General features: G+C 45.8%; 1 protein-coding gene across 3 annotated transcripts in view; it reads left to right on the top strand.

Annotated features, from left to right (window-relative positions):
• The first annotated feature begins 245 nt into the window (after positions 1-245).
• The window catches only part of Cd101 (CD101 molecule), a 38403-nt gene continuing 16814 nt past the window's right edge, over positions 246-21834 (top strand). Inside the window, exons 1-6 of one of the 3 annotated variants that reach the window (XM_063281906.1) lie at positions 246-391; positions 9495-9875; positions 11064-11480; positions 12800-13186; positions 16660-17037; positions 17801-18205. In XM_063281906.1, coding sequence (XP_063137976.1) covers positions 349-391; positions 9495-9875; positions 11064-11480; positions 12800-13186; positions 16660-17037; positions 17801-18205 — 2011 coding nt within the window. In that variant the 5' untranslated portion in view covers positions 246-348. The remainder of the gene's footprint in view (positions 392-9494; positions 9876-11063; positions 11481-12799; positions 13187-16659; positions 17038-17800; positions 18206-21834) is intronic. The other 2 variants (XR_001836467.2, NM_001271217.1) reach the window with 2 other exon arrangements.

The raw sequence follows: 21834 nt of genomic DNA, 5'->3' as shown, positions 1-21834 counted from the left end.
ATGTGACCCCCCTGAGCTCATGGATTCCTCCCTCAAGAGGAGAGCAGAGCATTTCTCAGTGTTTTTATTCACTCAGATTTTCGAAATCCCTTCATATTTAGGCAGGAGGAGGCCCAGGTTCTCTTTTGTCTGTTTCCTTCACTGTGAAGATAGCTAGTTACCTTCATACCGAAATCTAATGACTGTAAATGCAGCCACCTGTGCTTTCTGCAAGCCATCTCCGTCTCTCAGTGGGCTGGAAACCACACCATAGCTTCCTCTTTACATTTGCTGTGATAGCACCGAGTTTTGTCACTCAGCTTCTGAGCAAGTTCAGTGACACTGCCTGGAAAGACTGTGCCGGTGCAGATGGCAAGCATCCTGTGTGTGGCATCTCTCTTTCTCTGTCTAAGTAAGTCTTACAACTTTGATGTTTCTACCATCACAGGAGCTCGTCATCCAGAGGCTGCAGGGTGAGGGATCAGGCCAAGTTGGTCCTCACAGGAACGACTCAGTTATAGACTTTTGACTTTGTGCCTATCTTTTACTTATTGGTGACAGTTTTAAGGCTTCCTTATGTGTCCTTGCGATTGGGGCAATGGAAGACTTTGTTGTGTCCCTGGGTGCCTACTGTATTTTATTTTAAGTTTATCTTTGAGCTTTGCATGTCCCTGGCTTTACCTTACCTTCCTGGGCTGCCCATACCATGGGAGAGGAAGAGGTTTTGCTGCCACACGAAGAGGCCTTAAGGTTTGCCTGATGGTAGGGTGTAACTAGATGTGTGTGCCTTGTGGGTGTGACTGGGTAGAAGAGAGAAAGCAAGGAGAGTACCCTGAAGTTTAGGTCAAGCTAAAAGAAGCGTCTGGACTTTATCTGAGAGCTAAAGAGAGAGACTGAGAAGGATCAGGGCAGTTACTTGGCTCTACTAAAGCCCATATAGGGGCCTTTATCTGGCCCAGGGACACTTATGCATATTTGAAGAAGGTAGAGGAAGGAAAAACTTGGAGACAAAGGGAAGAAGCAGATGAATTGAGCAGGGAACAAAACAGTTCCTTATCGCATAGAGCAGGTAATGGGCATGCTGTGTGCCACATACAAAGACCAGCTCAGTATACCTTAAAAATGCATATTATAAAATACATAGGACTGTAAACTGGCCATGTTGAAATAAAGTTATCAAAATAGTCTCAATACTTGTATGGTGGCATCTGTAATAACAGCACTAGTGGGAGCCTAAAGTAGGAGGCCAGCCTGAATTTTATAGTGAATGAACAACATTTAAAAAATAAATCATAATGTGTTTATTTCCATTCTAATTCATGTGCTATACAACAAGATCTGGAGGACTATTTATTAATCACCAAGCTCAGAGAGGTGATGGGTATGAAGAGAATGTTTTAATATGCCCACAAAAATTGCCATATAATATGCAAATAGCTAAGGCTCCATGTCTGCATCCATCACTGAGGGAAATAGGACATTTCCATTGGAGGTTAATGAGAATAAAAATGAAAGGGCTTTTTCACCCTGGATTAAGGACCCTTTAATCCTATATGTGGGTTCAAGTTTACAAGTCTTGATTCCCAGAGACTGGGAGGAGTTAGTGCAGGGACTAGGGTAGCTGGGATGAGGGATGAACTGGGCTGAGCTGCAATCAGTGTGGCCAAGGCTGTAGCTTTATAAGATAAATGGAAGGAGCATACCATTCGGCACTAAGGTAGACCAGCAAGCTCTGGTGGAGTTGAACCAGGATCACATCTCAGCCAGCACATGGGGGAGGATCAGACCCGGGGCCGGAGAAGGAGACAGGAAGAAGCCTGCAGAGGGATAGATTAGAACCATTTGCCAGGTGACTGACACCTGCCAACACCCTCGCAGGGCAAGCATTGACGAACAGTGTCTTGGTGGAGTCCTGTGTGGATTGCCGTGTCTGTGATCCTGCTCAGTTGTCTGACTGAGTATGCGTGCTCTGTGTGTGGGGACTGTGCATTTGCTTTGCATGGCAGTGAACTGAGTTTACGTTGCACAAGGATGCAGAAAGTTGCATGTTCTAATTAGTATTATTGTTAGTAGTATATTATTAGTTTTCAGTTGTCCATTTGTTTTTGAAAAGCAGGCTCAAAGGTCTAGAGGAAGCATCATAACAGTCAAAAATCAAAAAGGAGAAGATGGTGGCTTTCCTCCACCCACTTCCATGGTTGCCTGACCTGGGTTCTGCATTTGTTCCTTCTAGTCTTTGACCCATATTATGTTCCAGTTCTGCATGGAATCACAGGTCTTACATAGGACATGCATAAATCAGGAAGTAAGTTGAAGCCTGCTACATCTCATTATAATTACAGAGAGGAAATACAGGAAATTAATGATGATCAAGTGATCGATCACATTGTTCGGCAAACCTATTCTTTATCCCAACTTTAGAGTGTTGTTTTGGAATGCAGGGACAAAGTCTCCAGGACCCAGCACCCACTCCCTTACCAAGCAACTCTACCACTGAGCCACATTCAGTGCCTCCATTTATTTTCCCTTCAGGTCGCATATTATTATGTGTGTTGTGTGTTGTATGTGGCAATATGGAGTCCAAGGACAGCTCTTTGGATTCGGTTCTCTTCTGCCTTTTTGTAGGTCCTCACAATTGAACACAGATCATCAGGGCTCGCTTAATGAATGCCTTTACTTGGTTTACCAGACCCGTTTTAATTTTTTATTTTCCCTATGGTTAACAGGAACACTAAGTAACCAATTAGAATGTGACTCTCAGACGCTAATGCAGTGGGGGAAGGCTCTCGTGGACTTAGCCTGCTTGCTGTATCACCTCTCACCCCGACTAACTGCCAAACAGTGAAGGGGGCCATTAACTCAAGAGGGGCTACTTTTATGTTACTGAGATTGGGTCCATGGAAAAACAGAAAAGTATCCCACTTCATTCTGGATGGATGATGTCCCAACCTCCCCACACCCTACCACACACACGCGCATGTACACACACACACACACACACACACACACACACACACACACACACACATTGCTTCTAGTGCATAAAGCAAAAGCAATTGTTTGGTGTGTTGCCTGTTCCCTAGGTAGGTTTTACATAAGGTGAAATCACTCCAAATTCTTTGGCTATGTTGTAGCCTGAATGTTTGTGCCCTCTTGGATTTCACCTGTTAGAACCTAAACCCCGGGGGTAATGGCGTTAGGATAGAAAGGCTCCGGAAGGTAGTTGGCTGAATGGGTTAGTGCTCTTACAAGAGATGGGAGAGACCCAGCTGGTCTCTTCCGTGTGTGAGGACACAGCTAGAAGGTACATCTACACAGACCAGGCTCCCGTCGGACACCAAATCAACATGCCTTAATCTTGTGATCCGTTGTCTCCGCGCCTGTGTTTCTACAACACGACTCCGTCTACTGCTTTTCTTTATTGCTACCACCAGGCTAAGACTTAGACCTTTGTAGACATGAAAGGGAAAGCCTTGGTGTTTTTACAGGTTATTCATTCATCTATTTATTCTTGCAATTCTGGGGGTAAATTCAGGGTCCAGTGCGCACTATGCAAGCGCTCCACCACTGAGCCATCTCCCTGGCCAGTATCTCTACGATGGAAAGAAATGGTGTCCAGATGCCAGTTCACAGGGATCACATGATGACGTCTCTAGTTGTCATGGCCACTGTCGCTATGGGCTGTGTCAGGACTTCTCACTTCCTCCTAGAGAGTCTGATCCTGCAGGGGACTGGCCATTGCATTCTCTCTTAGTGGATGGACGGTTGGGCTTTGCCCACAGTGGCTTTCTTTCTTGTGGTCCAACCTCGTCCTCTACGTGTCCTCTCTGGCTCTATGTGTCTCCTCTTCGCTGCTGCCTCTGCAAAGGTACCCTTACCCATCCCCACTGCTCACCACTTGTCACTTGGCTACCTTTAGTCACCATCCTTGTTCTGTCCCCTACAATGCCATGAAGTGGTTTACATGTTCTATAGCCACTTCTTAGCCTCAAGCCCACCACTGTTTCTGCTCTACTGGAATAGCTTACAAAGCTTTGCACAGCAGTCTACTCAGTTGACCCAAAGGCCTCTTCTAGTCCCTGCCCTCCAGCAGTCCTCAGCAGTGCAAGCCCTTCTTCCTTAAAACATCCTGCTTCCTTTGCTTCCCAAGTCACCGTGTTATAGCTGCCTTCCTACCCTCTTAACTTCCCAGGTCCTTCTCTAGGTTTAGTCCCCGCCCATCTTTTAACAGAGGTTCTCACTGGCCATCTTCTTTAGACTCCATAACACTTCTGTATACTTGTGTGCAATGAACCTAGTCTACCACTACAGCCCAGGCTCGGGGACTTGCCAGGCAGTGAGAAACAGTGGGCATAGCCACAGAACAGCTGGGCACTTGCAGGCGTAGGTTCGAGTCTGGCTGAATCACTGTGAATTTTGACATTACTAAATACAGAAATGACACAGTTCTTGAGAGGGTTAAATTACAAATGTTTTCGCAGTCTTTAAGGGTCTTTAAGGTGATGCACACATATTTAAATCTCTCCCCAATGTTTTTTTGGTTTTTTTTGTTTTGTTTTTGTTTGTTTTGTTTTTGGATGTCTTTCCTGTTTATTCCAGAGCACTCAAATTCCACCTCTAAAGTTAAATGCATTACCTTCTCACCCACCCTTGAGTACACTGATAATTCTTACTGATACTCCCTTTCCTGTTGAGTACCGTATTCTTCCAGCGGATCTATCAAACTTGGGTATCCGATTTCCTCCAACCTCCTGTCCCTGATCATCCCTGCTGCCGGAAGCATCCAGACCACTAAGCTCTGAGATCCCATCTCCGCAACAGCTCTTGAGTTACAGTCCCTTTCCTTCCAGCCCTGCCCTTTCATCAACTCTGTTCTGAGCTAGAAGTTATCTGATGTCTATTTCCAACTTCCACCATTCTCCACACAACCATCAGTTGCATTGCCTAAGATCTTTCCGGCACTCTGATTGGATTCCCTAGTGCCCAGTTAACTCTGAGCTGACAGCCATGAGAGTCACGTCCCGTGTCTTTGATGCTGCTAGCAAGTCAGTCTCACGCACCCATCCGTCTTGCACCCCTTTCCCACCAGTTAACCTCTTCCTGTTTCTACACAGCTCTTTTCATTTTCACTTAGGTCATCTTCTTATAAAGTTTCCTTCATCTAAAAGGCTCTGTCTCCACTTGGCAATCTTCTCAATCCCCCAAAGTCCAATTCTCATGCCATTTGTGCTAGTTAGTTCTTGTCATCTTGACACAAACCTGGACATACCTGGGAGAAGAGACTCACAACTCTCCATCAGATTGGCCTGTAGGCCTATCTACTGGGACTTGATTGCTAATTGATGTAAAAGGCCTGCCCACTGTGGGTGGTACCATCCCTACACAGGTGGACCTGGGCTCTGTAAGAAGGCAACAGAATATGAGCCTGGGACAGAGCCATTAAGCTGCATTTCTTCGCAGTCTCTGCTTCAGCTCCTACTTCCTGGTTCCTACCTTGAGAGCCCACACTGACTTCCCTTAATGATGGATGGTGGGTTATAAGTTGAATGAAGCTCTTTCCTTTCCTCCCCAAGTTGCTACTGGTCATGGATTTGCCACGGAAACATGAGGAAACTGAGATAGCGTCCTTTCTACGAGCCTCACCTGTTTGTACCCTCAAGCCATGAGCTCTCTGCTTTCTTCAGATTCCTCCGGGGGCTTTCTTTTGTATCTTTCTCGCAGAGATGATTGCCTTTCTAACTGGCTAGCTTAATAAGGCTCAAGGACAGAGATGATTCTAAACTCATCTCTATGTCTTAATCTCTCAAGTATCAGAAAGACTGTAAGTGGCTGAATAAATATTTATTGACTTGGCAAATAAAGCAGGGAGGAATGAAGTGCTAGTTTCCACATAGAAACCTTCTAATGGGCACTTGTTTCACTATAAAAAATAGTGATAAAAAGTGTTGAAGAAGCCCGGCCAGGGTGCTCACGCTACAAATAACAATATAACGTGCGCTGGCAGGAAAAGATGAAGGGTGCCTCCTCTCTCTCTCTCTCTCTCTCTCTCTCTCTCTCTCTCTCTCTGTGTGTGTGTGTGTGTGTGTGTGTGTGTGTGTCTGCATGTGAAGACCAATATCAGGTACCTTTCTCAACCTTACTTCTTCCTTCCTTCCTTCCTTTTTTTTCTTATAATTCTTTGGAACTTAAAGTATAATTATATTATTTCCTCCCTTTCTTTCATCCTTCCAACCTCTCCTATATCCCTAGCCTTTTCTCAAACTCATGGCACCTTTTTCTTTGTCATTGTTACATGTATGTATACATGTATGTACATGTACATACATGTATGAATACAACCTGCTCAGTTCATTTGGTGTTGCTTCCATGTATATGGTTTTATGACCGACCACTTGGTGTTGGGTAAACAATTAGGGGTTCATCTATGCAGATGAATATTTCTCCTGCTCTCCACAATCTTTAGTGCCTGTCCTTGTTCAGTGAGAGGAGCCCAATGAGAGTTCCTTCATCCATGTGTATGTCTGTTAGTGTGGTGCTTTTCCAGGTATTTTTTTCTGCACTCATATTGTTGGAGTATGGGTGAAGCTTCTCTGTCATTTCTAGAAGACACATCCCCACAGCGGGTTTCCTGGTCCCCTTGCACTGGCAGTCTTTCTGTCCCCCCCTTCTATGATGTTCCCTGAGCCGTAGCTGCAGGAGTTGTGTCGTAAATGTATCAGTTGGAGCTGGGCTCCCCAGGAGGACTTGTTCTTTGCCTTCTTACTGGTTGTGTCTTTTCTGTAATGTTCTCCCTTGTTGCAAAGAAAAGTTGATTCGGTGAGTCGTAAGGGTTACACTTACCTGTGGGTATAAAGGTAAATATTTAGAATGTAGTTATGGATCATGCTAGCTTAGTAAAGTGTCAGTAGTAGATTCTTCTCTAAGATCCATGACATCATTAGCCCTGGGTGGTTGGCCACATTTCCAATACTAAACATGATTTCTTTCCTGTTGGGTGAAATAATAAGGCTGTTGAAATAATAGGAGAGCTGTTGGTTACTACTAAGATACGAGGGCCAGTAATGCTCTTAGGATATCTTGCCAAATTGGTCCTAGGTGGGACCTTGTATTTAGAAATAGGATCTATCACTCGTACCTTGGACTCTACTCACTGTTTCAGATAGACGAGCTTGCCTACAAGCCCCAGGGTTCCTCCTGCCTCTGCCTCCTTGGCACTTGGATAACAGGTGCCCCACTGTGCCCAGCTTTACCTGGGTACTGGGGATCAAGCTCAGGCCCTTATGCCTGTACAACAGGCACTTTGTGACGGAACCATTTCCTCAGTTCTAAGACAGATCTTCTCATGGCGAGATGTAGTGTGTAAGAAAAGGCTAATAAAGCCTAAGTGTGCAGCACGATGAATAAGTAGAAACTGAAACCTGTAGAATCACTATAGGCTTCAAGAAACAGCACCATCAGGTCCCCAGAAGTACCCACCCATTCTGCCTCTGCTTCATCAGGAATAATGCCTCCCCACAAATCACTTTCCTGACTCCCATGATAACCACTTCCTGACCTGTTTTTAAAGATGATTTTAACCTTTATGTATCAACTAAATGATACAATGTAGGTTTGCCTATTTTTAAATTTTTATTATTTTTTTATTTTATATGCATTGGTGTTTTTGCCTTTGTGTATATCTGTGTGAGGACATTGGGATCCTTAGGACTAGAGTTACAGATAGCTGTTAGCTGATGTGTGGGTGTTGAGAATTGAACCCGGGTCCTCTGGAAGAGCAATCGGTATTCTTAACCACAGAGCCATCTCTCCTGCTCCCTATACTTTAACTTTAAAAAAGATGGGATATTTCTGTAGGCAGACAAAGAGACTCAAAGGTATTCCATGAATGACCAGGCATAATTCTACATGTTACTACAAATAGTTATGATTTTTAATTCCTTCGTAAGACTCCATCTCATGGTACACGCCATAGTTTATCTGTTCTGTTGTTGATGGACATGTGAGCTGTCCCTTGGTTGGGGCAACAGTGAATGGCACTGCTGTAAATATTCCTTCATGAGTCACCTGGTACGCAGTGCCCACCTTTCATACTTCACAAGGCTGCCTTGCTGAAAATGTTTAAAACTTCTCTGTAGTCACTTTCTGGTAAGTAGTAATTTAATTTGTTCTAATGTAGTCTAATTTCTATTTATAGATATTCAGCACAAAAAAAGTGTGATATAAATATATGACATTGAGATTTATGAATACTTAAATATATTTTTAAATTATTACTGGAAATGTGTGTGGCCAGGTATTGATTAGTTTCTTGGCCAGTTTTGGTTGAGTGTATTCAGATGCGGTTTTTAAGTTTTTAGTTGATTTTATCAATTAATCACTTCACCCTCTTGTGGGGGGAGAGGGAGCCTCCTTCCGGCCTCTTTCCATTTCCTCTCACGAGCTCTGCACTTCTCTTCCCTCACTCCCCACAGGAATCTCCTGAACCCCTTGCCCTCGCTCTGGCTCTCCGGAGCCTGTTCTGGAGGATTCTATCCTGTCCGCGGCTTCATGCTGCCCATAGCTCTCGATGGACCTTCTGGTGTCCTTTAACCCCGCCTTGCCCTTCGAGGGTTCCTGGACCCTCAGAGAAGATCTTGTCCATCTCTGTGACATCATTACCTCTGGCCTCGGCTCTTTCAGAAACACAAAGCAAGCCCACTTTCAGTATTAATCGTCATCAACAATCTTGTAGTTTCTGAAAAAAAAATCTCTATAGAAAAGTTACCTTTTAATCACATTTCTCCTCTGGACCTCATTTTCTGCAGTTTCGATTGAAAAATATCCTAGCTGAAAACCATGGGTAAGAAAAATAACTCTGAGCCCAGACAGACCCTGGACTTCATGAACGTCCATTCTAGAGTTTCCAAGTAAAGCGAAAGAGCCTTTCTAAGAAATTAGAACAGCAAAGCCAGCAAAACCAAGCAAACGCGAAGAGAAAAGAAAAGCAGCAGAGACAGGAAGTGCCGCTGTCATTTCTGCAGCTAGTTTTATCTAGTCTTGTGCTAGACACGGTTGAGGGCTACAGATGTCTGTAACCAACCAGCAAGAAGGAGTAAGGCATCGGGAGCAGATTTGCGGACTTGGCCTCTCTTGAACGCCCTTCTGTGGGGGAGACTGTGCCTTGGGATGTGGGGGTTGAAAAGGTTTATGCTGTTTTGGCATAAAATACTGTAAAAGGTAAATGAGCACATATTATATCACCTTTTGAGTAGGTCCGTGTAGACAAACTGCTGCCTTGACACATGGCTGAGGCTAAACATTTTCAAACGGAGACTCGGGCTGTGCAAGCTTGGCTAGCAGAGGAACGGAGGCCTCACTGAGCCATTCCATCCCATCCAGCCTGAGGAAGGCGGTTATAACGAATAGCCTGTGGTCTCATATATCAGGATGGTAATATGGAGACCGAGGTGATGTGGTGCCCTGGGAATTAAAGCACTCATGCCGTTTTTATCCCCTTTTTTCCTCCTACTTACAAGCTAAGCTCAGCATCAGCCAGAGGGAAGTGAAAATACAAGAAGGACCTCTGTACAGAACCGAAGGTTACCCTGTCAGCATCAGTTGCAACGTAAGTGGTCATCGGGGTCCTTCTACACAGGATTTCCAGTGGTCTATTTACCTGCCAAGTGCCCCGACCCAAGAAGTCCAGATCATCAGTTCCAAGGATGCCGGCTTCTCTTACACCATGTATGCCCGGAGGGTGCAGAGCAAGGAGATCTATGTAGAGAGGCTGCGGGGCAACTCGGTCCTGCTGCGTTTCTCGAAACTCCAGATGAAGGATACTGGCGAGTATGAGTGCCACACACCCAACACGGACGGAAAGTACTTTGGAAGTTACAGTGCAAAGACATATCTAACTGGTGAGCTCCTGTTACCCAGGCCCTGGCAAGCCTGTATCCACCATCACAATGCCCTGCCAAGGGAGAGACTTTCCGCTAGTCTGTTTGCTCTGGGTACAGAGCCTACCTACCACCCTGAGTATTCTGGAGATGTGTCACAAGTAGGTGTCTCGTGTGTTCCCAGTGAAATATGCCACACAGGTTGAGGAGCCAGTGGGGGGCCTTCCCAAGCCCCCCCCCACACTCACAAGTTGGTAGCAGCAAAGCATTAGATAGATCTTTGCATTCTACCTCACCCCCATATCACCTTGCAGCTCAGTAAGAGAGCCAGCCCCAGTATCATGGGTGATGTCATTAACTGCAGAATGATTATTTTCCAACCATTTCCTGGCACATTTATCTGGAGGGAAGGATCAAATTCTTGCAACTGTGGTTCGCCTGGGAGATCTGGTTTAGCAAACACCTCCATGAACTCCAGGGTGCAGATTCAACACTGCCTCCTTTGCAGAACCCTTTAGATTGCCTCAGGCCACATCCCCAACTTGGTTCTTCTTAATGCCCTGGTCATACTGTGATTACCGGCATTCACCCCGTTATCTCATAACCAGCTACTTATGTGCCTATCTCCCACCACCTCTGAGCTTCCTGGGGACTCCCAGCTCCTGCCCAATGTCCGTACTCATTGACTTGGCCTCGGTGCTGCTTTTACATCAACTGTGTGGTTTACATTTGAGGGAGAAGAGAATAGCGGGATCCTTAGATGGCTAGGAAAACTTTGGGAAAGCTTGCATTTGGTCTCTGAGTAGCAAATTACATTACTTTAGATCTCCATAATAGAAAAAGCAGATTAGGGTTTAGGAAGAGAAAAGAAGCCATCCATTCATGTCCGTATAGTGAGACAGAGTGGCCGAGAGCCAGAATCTGGATCCAGAAACTCCAGTGTTCCTCCTACTCATGGCTGAGTAGCTAACCTGGCTCCAGCCTGTACTGATGAAGCAAAGCCAGGGTCCTACATCACTGAGCCACTCGCTTTGCAAAGGTCTTAGGCTCTCTCAGCAAAAGGGAAAGCCCGTGTAAGGAAAGTGTATGGCTGGGAAACCAACTCAAGGGGTGTGCCTTGCAGACGAGGTTTGGGCACCATCTTCCCTCGAGAAGGTCTAATGAGACAAACATGAACCAGTAAGATAATCACTGTTGCCTTGTTTCCAGTGATTCCCGACACCCTGTCTGCCACCATGCCCTCCCAGACACTCGGTAAGAAGGAAGGCGAGCCGTTGGAACTCACCTGCGAGGTGACCAAAGCCACGACTCAACATACCCATCTCTCCCTCACCTGGTACCTGACGCAGGAAGGAGGAGGGAGCCACGCCACCGAGATCATTTCTCTCTCCAAGGATTTTATATTGACCCCTGGGCCCTCCTACACAGACAGATTTGTGGCCGGCGATGTACGGCTGGACAAGCTTGGAGCCACTTTCTTCAAACTGTCCATAGGCAAGCTCCAGCTCTCAGATCAAGGCCATGTGTTCTGCGAGGCCACAGAGTGGATTCAGGATCCAGATGAAGCATGGACTTTGATCACAAGAAAGCAGACAGATCAAACAGCTCTGAAGATCCAGCCAACAGGTAATTATCTTCTCGGGAAGCCTGTGAATTCATTCTCAGTGAGTGTGTAGGGATAGCTTTTTTTTTTTTTTTTAAACCTTCTGTTGACTTTTTCTAAAAGGTAGATAAAAACTCTAAGTTAATTTTGTTTTTGTCATCTGGAAAGCATAACTAAGAAGATGTTCCAGAATGTTCCATTAGGGCTGTGTTCACAGGAGAGTTTATATGGGACAAGAAATGGGAGACAGATAGATTGATGCTACAAGGCAGCCGTGGAAGTTGTTTTATAACCACGGTTGCCAGGCACTTTGTAAGCACGTCATCTTCATTATTTAATTGTAGTCCAAATGATCACCTCGATGTCGCCAGCTCTCTGTATTAAAAACAAGGAACCCCAGTTACAGACACAGACACACCGCGTGCATCCCAACACCTACCAGGGACAGGAGGTACTCGCTTCTAAAGCCAAGTCTGCCTCTCTGCGAAGCCCACTTACCACAGGCAGCTGGGCCTCAAAGCAGCTCCAGTTTCTAATATGATGCCTGGCCCCTGTTGGTGGCAGGATGCCCTTCCACCAGGCGCCGTCTCTATATTGAAATGGTGTCACCTTGCATGAGCCATTGACATTTTTGTCAAAAGTAGACAGAAAGGCCTGGTCATTTTTGGTCTTTTTATGTGCATTGGTTTAATAAGAAGGCCAGCTAAGACTGTGAGTATCCACTGTGGAAAGTAATATTCCAGTGGTTGATCACTGACTGTCTATGATTCTCAGCTCCACCACATCCTGTGGTCTTCAAGTGTCTAAATTGTGCTCAGTGGGTCCTAGAAGGCCCCATCACATGTGCTCAGAGGTTAGGAAATTCTATGGCTGTTTATCAGACAAATGAACAAGGTAAGAAATAACGGTTGGGGGTTCAGAAGAAGCAGCAAATACCCAGCACACAGTGAGGCCCAGGTTCAATCCCCAGGACAAAAATAAAAGAGAAAACCAGAAGTCCTAATTTCCAGCAATTCAACACAGCATGGGATAGTTCACTTTTTCATTTTGGAGGCAGGCCTGAGTAGATCTTGACACATCTGTGTATGTAGAATGTTTTTCTTACTGGGACTGCTTTCAGAGAACCATGGACACTGTCCTTCCTGGGTGACTTAGACTAGTCAGGGGCTTTGTAATTTTCTTTTACTGCGGGGCTATTTTGGAGCAGGGAACTCTGGTACCACAGAACTGAAAGGTGACCTGCAGTGCAACCATGGGACTCTTACCACAGATTCCATCTCTTGTGCTGAAAGGGGCAAGCACGGCAGGCTTTCTCAACATCTGCCTTGCTTTTGTTGCCCAGCAAGAGATTTTGAAGTGAGCATCACGGCCAGCAGCTCCCCTGATGAAGGGAAACCCTTGGAACTGGTCTGCCTGGCTGTCGGCAGAGGAGGTGACCCACAGCTTCAGGGTACTTGGTTCCTCGATGGGAAGGAAATTGCCCAGATTGATGCTCGCGGGATCCTGGATCTGAAGAGAGACTACAGAGACAGAGCAAGCCAAGGACAGCTGCAGGTTTCAAAGTTAAGTGCCCAGACTTTCTCTCTCAAGATCTTCTCCGTGGGTCCGGAGGACGTAGGCGCCTACACTTGTGAAGTGGCAGAGGTGGTGAGGACTCAGACAGCCTCCTGGCAGGTACTTCAGAGAAAGCAGTCAGTAGGCCACCCAGTGCAGCTGAGGGAGCCGGCAGGTACGTGACAACACGACATAGGGGCATCCACAGATGGTGCTGTCTTCAGACGCAACCCCCCCAGAGGCATTATAGGAACACATGGGGGAGGGGTGGGACTTCCTTTAGAGTCTGGAGCCTGTCAGACCCTACTGAAGGGGAAGTAAACCGTGAAGGACGGAAGCGCACCCAGACTAGCTAAGACGTTCAGAGTGCAACTCCTGAGCCCTGGGGCCTGGGCCTCCCTCCTCTTTTCTTTCCATTTCAATTCTCTTGTCTATGAAATGACAAGTGGGTGGCCTCCATGTCCCGGTCTTGCCATCTTACGTTGTTCGAGTCTGTTTACTCGTTTTTGGAGTTGTAACTTTCACATGCTGTTTTCCATTCAATGGAGGCTTCTGTGTGTTTGCACACTTGTATGTACGTAAGCATATGCTTAGAAGTGCACGAACATGCTGAGTGCTTGTGTGCCCTGTGTATGAATGCACGTGTGTATGGGGGTTGGGGGGAGAGCTGGAGAAGTGTAGAATCCCTTTTCCTGGGGAACACACAGCCAAGTGAGCTGACCTTGAGTTGAGGCTGGGCAGCCATTTTTCAATTGCCTTCTGCTAATCTTGTTATGTTAACTTGCAGTGGGTCATAATTCTGACTCATAGTGAGGAATGAAGAAACAAATGAAAGCAGACAGACTCTATTCTCTGCACTTGCTGGGACGCGGTGCGCTGTCTGCTCAGCCGGTTCTGAGCATCCCTAACAGTGCGAGCCACTGCTGCGGCTTGCGTATAATTGTCCTTCAAAGGCTCCGAGTTTGGTCCTCAGTGTGGTGATGAGGATGAAATTAGATGACGGGAGCTCCACCCTCCTGAGTGTATTAATGCCACCTTGGGAGACAGGACTGTGTAAATGAGGCCACACCCCGTATGCTTGTCCCTCCCTCTTCCCTCTCTTCCTCACAATGTCCCGCTGTAGTTAGAGGGTCCCACCATGCCAGTATCACAACATTTGGATCCTTAAGTCCATGAACCCCTTTATACACTACCCAGCCTCACATATCATGTTCTTGCAACACAATGCAGCCCCAGGAGGTTCATCATTACTTTGTGGAGGTTGAGTGGCTTTAAATATGTTTGAATCCTCAGTGCTCTGTGTGTAGCATAAAAACAGATGCACCCACAACTAATATTAGAATCCTCTGGGCTGAGTGCTAAAGTCAAACTCTAGAAAGAAAATTTGCCCAAAAGCAAAAAAAAAAAAAAAAAAAAAAAGAGGGGGGAGAAATTTTAATTAAAAATAAACTGAGCTAAAACGACAGCTATTCTTGCTACGCTTGCTCATTAGGGGTATCTCCAAAGATAGATAAATGCCACTTCTGAGTTCTGCTTCCCTCTCCCCATTGGCTAGGGAGGAAGATAGCAGAGCTCAGGACAAGTGGCAGGCCAGGAAGTGTGTTGGTGTTAGTTTCCACACTAAACATTTGGTCTAAGTTTCTAGGATTCAGGAAAAACAATGTGGGCGGGTTTACATGTTTGCACAGAGCTCTCTAAATCTTTGAACTCCCATGGGGAAATAGCTACAAACTTCTTTAAACCTGGTGTGTGAGAATTTGTTTCCAGGAGCTCCAAAGGGTGCTGCATGGTGCCAGGCTCTGGTCCTGCAGAGAGGGTAAATTTTTTCAAGGCTAAAGAGAATTATTTTCTCATAGGCTGGAGTCCAAACTGGGCCTAACATCTAGCAATTGGAAAACGTATTAGCATATTTATTGGGGGCCTTGTCCAACATCATTTTGAAAGTCCAACTGCCATTTGAAATCCAAGCAGATTTTATCACTCCATGAATATTTTAAGCAGAAGGGAGCACCCACGGCCACTGCGCCTTGCTGTACTTCTTACCATGAGGCTAATGACCACAAGGTATTTTTGACGTGATGTCTCTTGAAACTAAACATAATGATTGTGTTAAAGAGGTGAGACTGTGACTCGTTATTTCCCCTCTAATTTTTAAACTCCGGTCATGAGTCAGTTTTATATAAAAAACAAACAAACAAACAAACAAAAAACATATACCACAATCACTGACTCTCACCCAAAATGCAGGCAGAAGCTTGATAATTTGCTCAACCCGTTTATGAAGATTAGCCTTCTTTCTGCCTTTGTAGCTGGTGTGTGCGCGCCTGAAGCGGAGGTTGGGATCCCTCTCTGCTGTGGGGAAGAGCAATTTGCAGATGCGTTTAGATCCCCTTTAGGTGTCTAATGCCAGTCTGTTTTACTTTTCTCTTTTGCTTTGAACTACCTCTGCTGCTGCCAGTGCCTCCTTCCCATTAAGCACGAGAGCCAGCCCCCTTCAGTCCTCTCTGTTGCCCAAGGCCTCCGCCCTCGGTGTGGCCTTTGTTCAGCCCTCTCCACAAAGCAGAACTGTAGTTACTATTATTACCCTCATTTTTCTTGGAAAGAAAGACAAAGGCTGGGAGAGGTCAAGTGTGCTGCCCAGAGTTAATTCTGCCTCAGGTCATGGTGGGTGTTATTCTTACACTTAGTGCTGGGATGCCCAGGACACAGGAGCTCCTGATGTATCTACATGGCCCACAGGGCAGCCAGAACAGGACCTCGTACAGTAAGCGTTTGTTGAATGAATGTTTTCATTTCTCTACATCTTGAATTTCCTATCCGGGACCCGGCCTTGCATTTATAGCTGTTTAGCACATAGTTCTATTATGACATTTAAGCATGAGAAGACTGTCGCTTGACAGTGACAGAAGGTAGAGATGCACTGTATCTATAATATATGCATATATAAATACAAAATTTCCCCAGATTAATGGTTTTTATGGTGGCCTTGCAAACAGAGATCTAATTAATAATTTTCTTTCCCTGTTCAAAGCCTACACTAAGGTAATTAGGACTGGCAGGCACATTGCAAGCTTTCTGAAAGAGAGGATATTGGAAAGACTGACAGCCTTTACTCTAAAAAAACAAACACCCTAAAATTTAAATTATCAAGGCTTCATTACTTTCAGGTTCATTTACTCTCCCTAATGAATCAAACAAAATGTTATCAGATATTTGCCCAACTAGATCTTCTTCAATATGGGCCAGCTGAACAAAAACATAAGGAAAAAAGTATATATTATGAATCATGTGTGTGATAGGCTTCCCTGTCTGCTTCCTTGTTTCCACTATGTACTAATTACCTTAGGGAAGTTTTATTTTATTTACACACACACACACACACACACACACACACACACCCTTGCATACTATCTACCCATCCTGCTGTCCATTTATCTTTCCATCCATCCATCCATCCATCCATCCATCCATCCATCCATCCATCCATCCATGATGTGTTTAGAAGATCTTTGCTCTGAGCATGGTACAGGAGAATCAACCAACTCTGATCAAACAAATAAAGTACTTTATAGTTCAATTTCATCATCATATTTTAGAAACGTTTTTATTTACTCGAAGCACTTTTCTCCCATAACCTGTAATCTGCAGCAAGAAGTGTGACCGTGTCTGCAGAGCAGCGTGCCGTGTGGGAAGGAGAGACAGTCACCCTTCTCTGCAAGGCAGCTGGAGATGCAGCTGCTCTGTCTGTCAGTTGGTGGCTCACCCCACAGGACCAGACCACACCCGTGTTTGTGGCTGGCATGGGGCAAGATGGTATTGTGCAGCCAGGAGTCTCTTCTCCCGGCCCTGGGTACCATGGTAACAGGAGGTTGGAGAAAGTGGACTGGGCCACCTTTCGGCTGGAGATTGCTTCTGCCACGGTCACAGACAGCGGTACTTATGAATGCAGAGTGTCAGAGAGACCCCAGAACCAGGCCAAAGATTTGCAGTCAACCCAGAAGATTTCAGTCACAGTAAAATCTCTGAGTAAGTCCCTGGGAAAAGTCCTTTTCTGAATGTGTGCCAGTCACGTTATTCTATGCTGCAGTTGGAGTGACGTCATCCAGAACTTCTGCCAGAGGTGCACGTATCCTGAGTGCCAGTGGCACATGTACTGTGAGTGCCAGTGGTATATGTCCCCTGAGTGCCAGTGGCATACGTACTGTGAGGGCCAGTGGTATATGTACCTTAAGACACGCAGAGCAGAACACGCAAATCAGGCCTGAAAGCAACCTCTTGAGTTTATTCATCTTTATAAAGATCACTCTAGAGTGCAACTTGTAAATTGTTCAAAGTTGAAAACAAACCCCTATGACTCGGAGTTGACTTACAGATGAGTGGAGCCAAGCCTGCTCCCTTCCAGCAGCAGCCCAGGTATCACGGAGTCTTCTCCAGCATGGGCAAGTGGGTGGCGCTGAGCCCAGTGGGGGTGGGGAGAGGAAGGAGGCCAGACCCTGGCTGCGCGTGGTGTCCCTGCTCAGTGCAGCTGTCTAAGTGGCACAGTGGAGAAACACTGACTGCTTGTTGTGGCTGCTGAGAACAGTCATAGGGGAGTGGGGAGACTTGGGAGAGCTGAGGTTGAAATTCGGGACAGACTGTACTGTGGACCAACCTCTACCCTCAATTCATGACAGTCCAGGGACACAAATGTGTGGTCCTGTGTGAAGGGTGGCATTGAGAAGACTTGGAAGTTCCTGTGCTTGGACTTGGTAAACAGGAAGTGTGTCTCAATCCCTCCCACCCCCCACAGAATCAAGTTTGCGAGTTAATCTGATGAGCCGGCAGCCACAAGTGATGTTAGCCCATACCTTCGACCTGTCTTGTATAGTGAGGGCCAACTACTCGGATCTCAAGCTGCCATTCTCCGTGATGTGGCAGTTCCAGCCAGCTGGCTCTGGAGCCTTCCATCAGCTTATTCGAGTCACCCATGATGGCCGAGTTGAATGGGGGGACACCCTCCCCCAGCTCCACAGGAAGACGAAGGTGTCACAGTCTTTCTTTCGTTCTCAACTCCAAATCCACGATGCTGCCATGGAGGAGACAGGGGTGTATCGGTGCGAAGTGGAGGTTTATGACAGAAATTCCGTGTGCACAAGTGGCCCGGCCAGGGTGTCTGCCACCTCTAACCTATTAATGATTACAGTCACCTTTCCAGGTAAGTGATACTTGACATTGATCCCTCTTTAAAAAGAAAAGAATCTCTTTTGGCTGGGTGTGATGGTGCATGCCTACAGTCCCAGTATTCAGGAGGATTGAGAATTTGCGGTCGGCCTAGGTTAAACTAGTGAGCCTCTGTCTCACATAACAACAGAACTCCTCCCACTTTGTGTACACTCTAGAAATAGACATAAAGTTTCCACGTTTGCTGTGGTAAAGTGAGCATGACGTAATGGCATTACCATGAAGGTAGTGTACGTGGAATGCCCACATCGGCTGCTAAAACAGTGAAATCTTTCTTGGCAGCTAATAGCCACTGCTCTTTGACCTCCCCACGCCTGCCATGAGTTCCCATTTTCAGCAGCTACATGACACTGTGTGGCACAGTCAAACCTCAAGAAGCTCCCCCATCCACGGGAAACAGTATTTGAGCCCAGTCACTGCTGATGCTCCAGCATCTTTTTCATATTTGGAAGTGGTAAGGATGATATACATTCTATTAGAGTGCTGTCTTCGTTAGGGTTTCATTGCTGTGAAGAGACAACGTGACCATGGCAACTCTTCTAAAGGACAACATTTAGTTTGGGGTTGTCATCTAGTTTCAGAGGCCCAGCCCATTGTCATCATGGCAAGAAACATGACAGCATCCAGGCAGATGTCGTGCTGGAGAAGGAGCTGGCACTTCTACCTCAGGATCCACAGGCAGCAGAAAGAGACTGTGTGTCACACTGTGAATAGCTCGAGAAATAGGAAACCTCCAAGCCCGCCCCCTCAGCGACACACCCCCTCCAAGGCCACGCCCACCCCAACAAGGCCACGCCTCCCTATGGCCAAGTATTCAAGCCCATTTGTTTACAGGGACCATAACCATTCGAACCACCACAAATACGCTTAGCTACCTCTTTTAACATATTAACCTGTAAGAGAGAGTTTGTGGTTCCAGTCCAATTCAGTCCTAACTTGAGAATAGAACACAGAGGCTAAGAGTCAAAGCCTGCCTAGCTGAAGTTCGGCTGCGCCTTGTGCTTCCTCTCTCCTGACTTGCCATGAGGGGTTTTGAGATTGCTCAGATGAGATGAGCTCTGGGTTTGGATGAGTTATTTAATCTATCCCTACTTCGGTCACCGCCTCAATATAAATCTCTGATGTGCACTTGGACTGGGGTCTATTGTGCACCCAGAGCCCATGCTCAGGCGTGGCAGCCACCACGTGCCCTGCTGCTTAGCAGTGCTTTGCTAATGGTCGAGATCTCGCTGTGAATTCGCGCCTTAGTTTACTCGTCCCTCTCATGATGCTGAGATTGCTTCCACAAGCCATCCTTTTCCTTGCTCTCTGCCCTGTGGCATAAGGTTTCCTTCCTAACGCCAAGGACGCTTCTCATTCTCTTGTACAGAATTCTCCTCCGCCATTGAGTCGCTATATTAATTCTTTTGTTTCGTTTTGTTTTTCTACCATATCTCATTCTGTAGAGGAGGCCAGCCTGAAATTCTCAGTCCTCCTGCCCCAACCTACTAAGTGCTCCAGTTACAGGCATACAATGCTTGGCTTTTCTTTTCTTTCTTTTCTTTCTAAACTCAGGCTAGCATCAGACTTGTTAGGTGGCCAAGAATGACCTTGAGCTTCTGATTCTCCTCCATGGTAGTCAAGTCTTCATCCCATTGAGCCCAGTTTCTTTTTTACAAAACAACTATTCATTTGGATTTAAGCTTAGGTGTGTCCTCTGACTCTCTGTGCTTTTCTACGGGAAAACAAAAACAAAAAAACCGAAAAACCAAACTTCTTCCAGTGGATATAAGCCACCTATTACAACTTCCATGTTTGTTATCCAGATTGGTTTGTCTTCTGGCCTTGGGATTCACATCTAACGGCTTCCAAGGCATGCCTGTGTTCAGGGACATAGCATGGGTCGTTATCATTTGTCCAAAGATGCCCTTTCCATATTGTTCATGGTGCGGGGTCCTCCCCCATGTCCCAGCACCACAAATTAGAAACTGCGTCCTCCACATGTCCAAACCCCCATGGCAGGCGTGAAAGATCTTTTATAATCCTCTGCATTTGTCTCTTCAGCGCCTTCTACTTTCCATCCTAGATCTGACTTCCAAGCACACTCAGCTGCCTGCATCTATAATCCCCATTTCCCTTTATGTGGAATCCCTTTGCTATCTATTCATCAGAATGGCTGCTATTGATCTTCAGGACTCATTCAGAGTTGCCTCCTCCAGGAAGTCTCCCTTCACTCCTGTCCTGGGCTTAGAGAAATCTGCTGGGTGATCCTGATATTTGTTTCATTAGTGCACATCTCTGTCCTGTATTGGTGACCAATTACAGGAAGTCTTTGTTCCTATTGTATAACTTCCTCTAAACTGTGATTCACTAACAGGGGCTATTCACAAAATGCCTAGAATGTCTGGTATATGATTACATATATATATATATGTGTGTGTGTGTGTGTGTGTGTGTGTGTGTGATTAACAAATGTTTGTTGAGGGGGAAAATTCAGGGACCTACTGGCATCATCTAGAAAAGTAGGGTGACCAACAAGAAATGGCAGAGAGATTCGTGACAAATATTGTTCACCTTAGGACAAAGGAAAAGCCACTAGAGTTAAAAGATAGCAGAACCCCCGTGCATATGATAGTCTCAAATGGAGTGGCTGCAGAAAGACAGACTTGTAATAGCTTGTGAATAACTTCTTGATTACTCACTTTGCTAGGCAGCTCTAACTAGACTTTGACAAATTGGGGATCCAGAAGTGGTTCAGATAGTAAACACACAGAGCCAGAACGCTCATAATGTCATTTTCTCTCAAATCATGCAAATATGCTATGGAAGAAATCCCTCTGCTAAAATACAACAGGATTATCATGTTGGGGGAAAAGCTGGACTTTTTCCTATGACTGCCCCATCCCCACACAGTAAGGGCAAAAGGAGGACCCGCAGATGGATATTATGAAGAGAGAAACATCAACTTGCAATCACACAGACTTCTCACAGGCATGTCAGGTCTTTTGACATTGTAACAAAAACTGTCATCTACAAGGTTCATGCACAACTGAAACCCCAAGAGCAAAACACAATTTCTTAGTGTACATTTACAGTTCCGAGTTGGGTCCCATTCACAGCTCCTCTTAGCCACATGCTGCCTGTAAAATGGACAGAGCTCAGTGAAGGGAAGGACAGCTTCCTCAGATTATGAGTCACACCAAAGTTGAGTGAACAGTTAGGCAGCCTCTGAGAGGGAATTCACCCACACGATGCTTGAGTGGTTCTCGACTTGGGGGCCAAGAGATATTGTGCATATCAGATATTTGCATTGTGATGAACAGTAGCAAAGTTACAGACATGAAATAGCAACAAAATAGTCTTATGGATTATAAAATTGTGGGGGTTGGGGATGTAGCTCAGTGGTAGAGCGCTTGCCTAGGAAGCCAAGGCCCTGGGTTTGGTCCCCAGCTCCGAAAAAAAGAACCAAAAAAATAAAATAAAATAAAAAATAAAATTGTGGCTGCAAGGTCACCACACAATGAGGAACTGTATTATTAGGGTCACCGCATTAGGAACCACTGCTGCTATGGTGGCTATTTGCCCTGGTTAACAAGCTAGCTTAAAATTCTAAGGTGTGTGTGT

This window comes from Rattus norvegicus, chromosome 2, assembly GCF_036323735.1.
Source record: "Rattus norvegicus strain BN/NHsdMcwi chromosome 2, GRCr8, whole genome shotgun sequence".
Classification (NCBI taxonomy): Eukaryota; Metazoa; Chordata; class Mammalia; order Rodentia; family Muridae; genus Rattus; species Rattus norvegicus.
This window is presented reverse-complemented; position numbering and strand designations above follow the sequence as displayed.